General features: G+C 32.3%; 1 protein-coding gene and 1 pseudogene across 4 annotated transcripts; one reads left to right on the forward strand and one right to left on the reverse strand.

The window, feature by feature from the left end:
* On the reverse strand, nt 1–4,140 carry APC10 (anaphase promoting complex 10). Of its 3 annotated transcripts, none has more exons than XM_078992413.1 (7): nt 4,037–4,140; nt 1,421–1,659; nt 1,263–1,323; nt 1,022–1,114; nt 813–883; nt 608–712; nt 1–291 (listed from the first exon to the last, which is right to left on the reverse strand). In XM_078992413.1, exons 2-7 carry the CDS (start codon nt 1,597–1,599, stop codon nt 222–224), a joined length of 579 nt encoding a protein of 192 aa, XP_078848539.1. In that variant the 5' UTR covers nt 1,600–1,659; nt 4,037–4,140; the 3' UTR covers nt 1–221. The 3 variants fall into 3 exon arrangements, with proteins under 3 accessions (XP_078848539.1, XP_078848537.1, XP_078848538.1); XM_078992411.1 differs by lacking the exon at nt 4,037–4,140 and adding an exon at nt 1,757–2,060; XM_078992412.1 differs by lacking the exon at nt 4,037–4,140 and adding an exon at nt 1,813–2,058.
* A 79-nt stretch (nt 4,141–4,219) lies between these two features.
* On the forward strand, nt 4,220–4,856 carry LOC145043688 (protein RADIALIS-like 3 pseudogene; annotated as a pseudogene). The gene is made up of 2 exons (XR_013681114.1): nt 4,220–4,489; nt 4,571–4,856. The product of XR_013681114.1 is annotated as a protein RADIALIS-like 3 pseudogene (transcript).
* The last annotated feature ends 4,519 nt before the right edge of the window (nt 4,857–9,375 follow it).

Here is a 9,375-nt window from a genome sequence, read left to right on the forward strand (position 1 = left end):
TAAATAAATAAATAAACATTTCATTGGGGAAGAAATGACCCATTTTGGACAAAAAAAGAAACAGTGCATATGGCCAATGTTATCAATCACACATTAAACACCATTCTTTTCCAAAAATAAAAAAACCATATTGAGCAACCTTTAACCATAAATTTAAAATGGTACAGCTAAGTTAACTAACATGTAAACCATCACAATCCAACAAGCCTTTTAAATTTTCTTCATCTCACAGTTGAGTAAGTAATGAATTCACTTGAAGTAAACTGAAATGGTTGATGTGGAATAGGATTCCTGCAACACACCACACAACAAAATTCTTGAATTAGAATTTCATCCGTAAATGATGCTCTCGTCATCCGATATCTCAAATGCTCTACTCAAGAACATCTGAATATCAGATGACTCCTTAAATGCTCCGGTCATCTGTCACATAGATGACCGGAGCATGAGCATCTATGACTAGAGCATAAATGATACGTACGGTCATAGATGCTCGAGTCATCTATGACTGGAGCATATATGATACCAGTGCTCCAATCATAGATGCTCCAGTCATCTTATATGATATCAGATGATTGGAACTTTATCTAAAAAGACTGTCACGTACGGTCGCGGTCCGTAAACTTTTATCTGGCGGACGTGTGTATCCCTCCCGTTAAGATGATTCGACAGTATACCAATTTGCAACATGAAGGTATTTACAAAAGCTTCCCTGTCATAAGAAAATCAAAATACTATAGAAAAAAAATGCAGATGATTTTTTAAGACTTTAATTATATAAATTCAAATATTAAAACTATTGTATTGCCTACCGAGGATCATTTCCAGATAAAGATATGTGTACCCAACCAGTTGGTTTCACAAGTTCTACTGTTTTTATCTCCTACAAGGAAGAACATGATCAACTTCAAATTTTCAATCAAGGTTATAATCAATTCATACTATTTTTTTTGTACTCCAGTTGCTAATGATTAAAAGAGTAGAAAATAAAAGCCAAAGATCAGAAATTTGAGAAGAGCACCTTTAAGTTATGGAAACCATCTCCAGCACGAATTGAGATCTTACTAGGTGTATAACTCTCATCGAGATTGAAATCAACATAAAGCGCCACTAACTGAATAAGCAACAAAACCCCATTATAGATTTCAAATGCAAGATGTGATTTAGTGATTACAGAAACAAAACAAGAAGATGCATTTCCCGTTTTTTTAATAAGTCGGATTTCTAGAGTAGTATAAGGAGAAAGCAAGATTGTACTTTACTTGAAGTTTAACTTTCTTTTGGAACTGAATGTTAACGAGATGTGGTTGTGCGCCATCTGATCTGAATCCAGAATTAATCAAGGATTTGTCAAATGGAAAACCACACACATGAAAAAGTAAAAGAAAATTGGGGAAACGAAATGGAGAAATTAACATACTGCCAATAGGTTTCGTAATTGTCGTCTCGAAGAGAAGAGACACCATTGCCGGGTTTACAAGAGCTTACGCTCCAAGCAGCCATCTTTGCCATCTCACGGAGGTCGCCATCTACCACCAGTTGCGGATTCCCTCCCGTGAGTTTCGTTTCTTCTTCTCCCTCCGATGATTCAGTCGCCATTTTGCCAAGGAATAACGATCTGATCTATTGTCTAACAGTTGTCAATTATAACGAGAGTAGCTGAAAGAAGAAACAAATTAAGTTATGAAAAAACCCTAAACCCTTCAATCACGTCAGAAGATTCAGGAATTTCAACAAGTCAGGTAGAATCAATTACACAGTGGATAAAATTTTAAACCGCAGATATCAATTGTGAGGAGACGAGACAAGGACCTGGTGCGTGAAGCTTCTTCAGAAGTTTCAGGTATCGCCTATGGAGAAGGGGGAGAGGGAAGATTTTCTTGTTTGAAAAAAAATAAAATAAATCTAACATTTTTATGGCAAATTGCACAAATAATGCTACTATATTTGAAATTAATTAATATTAACTATTATGTAAAGTTGGAGAGTCTATTCACACCCCATTACTCCCCCCCTACTCACTTTTTCTTATATTCATATTTCACTTGTCAAAACCCAGGAAATAATCACATTTCACTATCTTTTATTATTTTAAGAATAAAAATAATTTATTTTTATAGTTTATAATTCAAAAATAAATTAAATTAAAAAAATATATTAATAAACTCAAAAATTAATTAAAATAAAAATATCTCATTATTTAAAAATTAAGATTTCATAATAAAACTTAGAAAACATAATTAAAAATTACATAATAAAAATGATAAACCATTATTAAAAAAATACGGAACTCTTGATCGGCGTCCTCGTCGTCCGAATCCTCATCTGAGTCTTCAACAAACACATCTGAATTTTCATCTTATTCTGCAAACAAATCATCAGACCAATACCTAATGCCAGTACGAGAGCCAGACCACATCCAACTACACTCCGATACTTCTTTTAAGTGATTCCATGCATGTGATAGATAATTCATTTGCAATTCATTTTAATTATGTTTAAAAAAAAGGTTTAAAATATAGTAAGGACAAAAATCACAGCTTATAAAATATTAATAAATTTACTTTAATATTATGAAAGATAAAAACATTTAAAAAAAACTTAAAAAACTTTAAATGTGAAAATTTGATATGAGTAGAAGCAAAATTGTTATTTCCAGAGATGGTATTATTATTTTGCATCTTGGATTATATGTTGTACAAGTTGGAATGTGATTTGGATTTAACTATTTGTGGTCTGAATGCAAAACGAAATGTCTTTTTTAGTGACACCGACGTTACTTTCATAATATATAGTTTTATTTAAAAGAATTATATTATTACTTTAATAATATAGTTTTCATACTACATGACAAAAGGTGTTGTGTGTCACCTCGACCCGACCCATGTGTATATATATATTCATGCTACTCCTTAACAATCATATACCTACTCCACGATTTCTTTTAAGTCCATTAAGTCCTTCATTAAGTACTTAATTACAACCGTATAGTAACACACAAATAAGACTTATACACAAATAATACCTACAAAAACAAAAGATCCCAAGGTTCTATTCATTAATACAACTCTATTTCATTCTTCATTATCCCTTCATTTCATTAAGTCATTATGTATGTATTAAGTCAAAAAGAAACAACCATATATACCTTACCAAATTAAGCCTTATGCCCACTAAGCCCACTAGGCCCATTAAGAAACCAAGCAAATTTTGGTCTTAAAACTAATGGGCAGGAGGGTATTTTTGTCTTTACACAGGCGAGGGATAGAGTGCGAGTTTAAATGTGGATTTGAGAGTAATTCATATGATCGATTTAATAGCCAAATATCAAAGTAGTATGTGTTCAATATAAGGCATCTAATGAAGAGTCATTTCTGAACTTTTTTTTTTAATAGATGTTTGAGATGCTGGAAAATAAGAACACAAATGTCATGTTCAAACAACTTGCTCCAGTTAGCATCTGTTGTGCAAAGATATAATTCAAGTTGGGTTAGATAACTTGGATTCTTGATAAATATCCTACTTTTAATCAAAAAACATGTGGTCCATATGGAAAAATGGAACAATAAAAGATGGAAGAATCAGGTCCTGTAACACAAATAGAAAGAAACTTATATGCTTTCAGAAATCAACACAAGAAAAAAACAAAAACTATTGCTTTTAAGGCAAACTATGAGCATTAATAAGACAAAATTTTGATCATAACTCATCATGATGAGAAATACTTCATATAATTCATAACAAACACCATGTACAAGAAAGTTCTTTCTAATGAAAGGAAAGAACTTTAGGCTGCATTTGTTACACAAAAACACAACTTGATTTTTGAAATGAAATTGCATTTAGAAAGTTGATTATGTAAAGATGAAGAGTTGAAACAGTTTCCATCATGAAATTTAAGTAGCAAAAAGAGATGATTTGTTGTCATAATTCAAAGAGAATTCCTTAGGTCCCAGAACATATACTGATTCTCATACTCCACTGATTATAATATCTGCAATTTGTAAAAGATGATGATGGGTGATGGGTCACTTACAATTTGACCATCTTGCAAGTTATATTCCTGCAACTAGAAAACCCGTACAACTTTCCTTCAGTTTATAAAGAGCTTCCCCTCATCAAAACCTGCAAATCACTCCTCCAATTCCTTTCTTTTAGCCTTTCTCAAGCATCAAGTACAAGAAACCAACAACTTTATTTGAAAATCTTGATATCCAAAATGTCAACAAACTCAATTTCTTCATATGGATCCAGCTGCTCATGGACAGCGAAGCAAAACAAGTTATTTGAAACAGCTCTTGCAGTGTATGATAGAGACACCCCTGATCGTTGGCAGAATATTGCTAGGGCAGTGGGTGGGAAGTCTGTAGAAGAAGTGAAAAGGCATTATGAGGTGCTTCTTAAAGATCTTAGGCACATAGAGTCTGGATATGTTGCTTCTCCCAATTACAGACGTTAATCAGACGCTAAATCTCATGACAATCATCAGGTAAAGTAATCTATACACGTACATGAATGATTGAATGTCAATGAATAGCTATAACTGTGTTTATGCTTTGTTTTTTTGCAGCATTCTGTCAAATGATGAGTTGTGAAGAAGTTGCAAAGTTCGATTTTAGGAGTATATTGTCTAGTGAAACAAAAATGTACAGAAGAGTGAAGTAGAAGTACCAGATTCAGAATAATATATTCTCTCTCTGAGCGACTGAGTCTGCGATTGAGTCGATTGGGAAAGGAGGGAGTGTGAGTTTGATGCATTTCTTTTGTGAAGTTTGATGTTGAATTTCTTCTATGTATACATGATAATCATGAATCAAATGTAATGATTGCTATATAAAACAAATTACGAAGTCAAATCGCAATCGGCGTCGCCAATTTACTCGATGAAGCGCTTAAATTTGAATGTAGGATCATGCGATTGAGTGATTAACGACTAACATTCATTTGATAGTTCCATTAAATAAGCTCAATTCAATTTCAAAAGAAACGTTGAAATCTAGGGTTTTGCTGGACGACCTATTCATTCCATGAGATCGACCTCCATGTCTGAACCTGTTCATAGACGGAGTACTGCCGGTAATTCCTCCACTTTCCCCGTACAAATCGTTGGGAAAGGTTATTTTTGGCTTAACTAAGAAGCAGATAAGCTAAGTTAAAAAAAAAAAAAAAAAAAAAAAAAAAAAAAAAACTCTTGAAGTAATTAACTTTTGCGTTTGTATTCATTTGGTTTCTTTTCTTTTTTTGTATTCAATATACCATTGAATTTGTTGTTGGTGTTTACCATAGCCCTTTTGACCAGCTTTTGACCTGTGATAGCCGGTCAAAGGGTTATGGTGAACACAAACAACAAGTTCGATGGTATATTGAGTACAAAAAAAAGGAAAGGGACCAAATGAGAACAAACGCAAGAGTTGGTTACCCTCCTGATTCATTTTCCCTTTACTCATTTACAACAAATCTCACATCATCTCCTACTGATATTAATGACTTTATGAGATTCATTCTTGCTTCTCTTCAAAACATAACCTACGAAAGGACATTATTCATACATGTACAACTTTGTAATGCACTTGAATATTTATTAGGGGAATCTTGACTAAGCAGGCGCATTTCATGACTATATTTACATTTTCAATCAAATGATTTATCGTATCATGGATTCTAGACAAGTCTACAAACGAGTGGAACCACAAGTGCTATGATTTTGAGTTTACTTAGATTTAAGATCGAACTCATAGGATAAGATGTTGGATAAGGTGTCTAAGTCCATAACTTATTTGGTATATACTTGATCCGACTCGGCATGGTCCATTTGGGTTGCACTTCACCCGAACTATTTATGGATAATTTTATAAGAGTTATACACATATGATTATTAATATATTATAAGTTATAATATATTAATATGAAGTCATGTTATTTAATTAGTCTTAGTCTTAAATTAATTATGAATTAATTTAGAGATTAAAAGGAAGACTAATTAGATTGTGGGCTATTGGTTTTATATGGTGTGGGCTAACACTCATTTGTTAATGGGCTAGGCTTGTATGGAAGTCCATGGATGATCCATGGAGCTTTTAACCCATGGATCCTTGGAAAAGGAAAGGTCATGGGTTATTAGGGTTTCACACTAACCATGCACACTATATAAGCATGCTTATGTTGCATGAAATAGCCACTAGTGTGTGTGTTTGTGTGTGGCTGAAATTATAGTGTGTATACACTCTCTCAAAGTTTTCCAAGTGTTTGTGGTGATTTGTGATTCCATTTGAGGCATTCACACTATTGGTGCTTGACCCTCAAACTCCTTAAGAATCAAACTCATCAAAAAGGTATGTAATCTCATCTAATTCTTTTATGTTTAAAAGTACCCCATGCTATGTTAGATAGGTTATGAACCTTGGAAAATTATTATTTTTCATGTATTTAGACAAACATATATCCAAGGTTTATTAGGGTTGCATGCACACTTAGGAAGTGTTAGATTGCTCAAAACCCAACATAAGATACAACATCAATATGTATAATATTATGGTGATGTGTCTACAAAAGCAACATGATATTGTACATATTGATGTTATATCTTATCCCATGAGTTCGATCTTAAAGCTAAGTAAACTCAAAAATCACAGCACTTGTGATTCCACTCGTTTGTAGACTTGTCTAGAATCCATGATACGATAAATCATTTGTTTGCAAATGTAAATGTAGTCATGAAATGCGCCTACTTAGTCAAGATTCCCCTAATAAATATTCAAGTGCATTACAAAGTTGTACATGCATGAATAATGTCCTTTCGTGAGTTATGTTTTGAAGAGAAGCAAGAATGAATATCATAAAGTCATTAATATCAGTAGGAGATGATGTGAGATTTGTTGTAAATGAGTAAAGGGAAAATGAATCAGGAGGGTAACCAACTCTTGTGTTTGTTCTCATTTGGTCCCTTTCCTTTTTTTTTGTATTCAATATACCATCGAACTTGTTGTTTGTGTTCACCATAACCCTTTGACCGGCTATCACAAGTCAAAAGTCGGTCAAAAGGGCTATGGTAAACACCAACAACAAGTTCGATGGTATATTGAATACAAAAAAAAATGGACCAAATGAGTACAAACGCAAAAGTTAATTACCCTCAAGAGTCATTTTCCCTAAAAAAAAATTCAGAAGAAAACTATATATTTAAAATTTAACAAATAAATAATTATGTTATTAATACTAACCATGTTATAACAGTTTACTATACTAATTTTGTTATGTAAAATTATAATAATTTTGAACCGTACTACAATATCTATTAAAATCATATTATTTAATGGTCGTTACTCGGTCATTTACAATTGACAATGAATAAAAATAAATATAATTCTCAATGTTACTTTACGATTAACTAATTTAGAAATTATTTATTTGATATTTTTTTGCAAGGTAATATAATGTAATTTATAAGATTATGTTATTTTTAAGTATTATTATTGTTATTGGTTATGATTTAAAAACAGTTTAATTAATTTTATTATTTATGTATTATTTTTTAATTTATTATTGCAAGTTTATGATTAATCTAGAAAATTACACACTATCCCTTTATATTTCTACTCTTTCACCCGGATTGCTTTCTTGCCGAAGTAAAATGCCACCGGAGTAAACTACCACCATCTATGCCACTATCTCCTATACCACCGAAGCAAAGAACCACCATCTTTGACACCGAAAAATAAAAACCACATCGAATCCATTTAAACCAAATATCAAATCTAAAATTAAAAATGAAAATTAAATCCAAAAATATTGAAATCTAATAAATCAAAAGTAGAATCAATTCATTTAAACCATACGTTCAATCTAATCGACCCAGAAATCAGACTAGAATAAAATAACACATATTTGGTTTGAATGAATTTCTGATCATATTTGTGGAAAAACCAAGCAAAGAAATCTAGATTTGATAGCTTCATCACTGAAACTTGAGTAGTAGAGACAGCTTCATTGTCGGTGAATAAATATGTAGAGGTTAGGAAGGTGTTAGATATTGAAGATCAAAATCAAAATCCATGGTGGGTAGCAATTGGTACAGAGGTCAGGTTAAAAAGGATGTCATCATCACCGGTAAAGGTGAAGGCGACGGTGTGATGTTAGAGAAGGGAGAAGACAAAAAGAGATTTTTCGAAGTCACCGACAATCGACAACGACAACGATGATCTTGGCGAAACAAGAGGATTTCTCAAAGGAAAAAAGCCTTAAAAACGCATCATCATCAACTTCATATTAAACCCTAAAAATTCATCTTCAAATTGAATGAATGTATTGGAGAAAGATTAAGTTTCTCAAAGGAAAATCCTAATCTTAGCATAAACTTCATTAGTGTTGGAATTCGTCATGAACTTAATGGTTGATGGTGCAGAAAAAGAATGGTGGTAGATGGTGCAAAAATCGAGTGGTGGTGGAGATGTGGACCGACAACGACGACATTTTGGTTAAGGGGGTGGTGGTGATCATGTTATAGATGATCGACAGAAGTCATCCGGTAAAGGTGGTGGATGCGGTCGTCTGAAAAAGGAGATGGTGGCGTTTGTCCAATAAAGGAGGCAACGACAGTTGAATGATAAAGTAAGGAGGTGGCCTTAGTGTAGTGATCTAGGGCTTAATGTATTAAAGAATAGAGATAGATGATATTTGATTATCTGGGTTAGTTTAGGTCAGGTGGGGATGGATGGCAAGCCTTTTTTAATTTAAAAATGATAAATAAATGAGAGAAAATTAAAGAAGAAATTAATTATGGTATAATGGCTCTTTTAGGTTAGACATGGATCAAGCGTGCAACAAAAACAAACAGTATGAACCTTCCGAGTTAAAAAGATAAGTTATAGACCAAACGTGTAAATTACCTTAAACCATAGAAATCATTCTGTTTAATTTACTCAATTTCTTATGTACATTAGAGAGAAGTATAAAATTTCTTATGCACATTACTACTTCTATTCTAGAATGAATTTTAATAGTATTGTTTTTATTATTCGAGTTATTGCTTCTATTATTCAAGTTATGGTTTCGATTGATTTATCATGAAATTTATATGTTTTAAATATTTGTATTTTAATGATTATATACATATACAATTTATTAGATATTAAACGTGTTTGATGTTAGGATTTGAAAATATTAACAAAATCAAGCCATTATTATGATTAGATTATGATCGTATTTTTGGTAATGAAAATTTCAACAAGTAACTTTTAACATATTATGATCATAAATAGGAAGGCCGATACCGACAAGGATACCTATAAATCTAATGGTTATTTACTAATCGGATACCCGGCAAGATGGAATCGGGTTTGAAATATAATTTTATAATCAGGTATGAGACTGGGATCA

Source organism: Lactuca saligna, chromosome 4 (assembly GCF_052625555.1).
Source record: "Lactuca saligna cultivar CGN05327 chromosome 4, ASM5262555v1, whole genome shotgun sequence".
Classification (NCBI taxonomy): domain Eukaryota; kingdom Viridiplantae; phylum Streptophyta; class Magnoliopsida; order Asterales; family Asteraceae; genus Lactuca; species Lactuca saligna.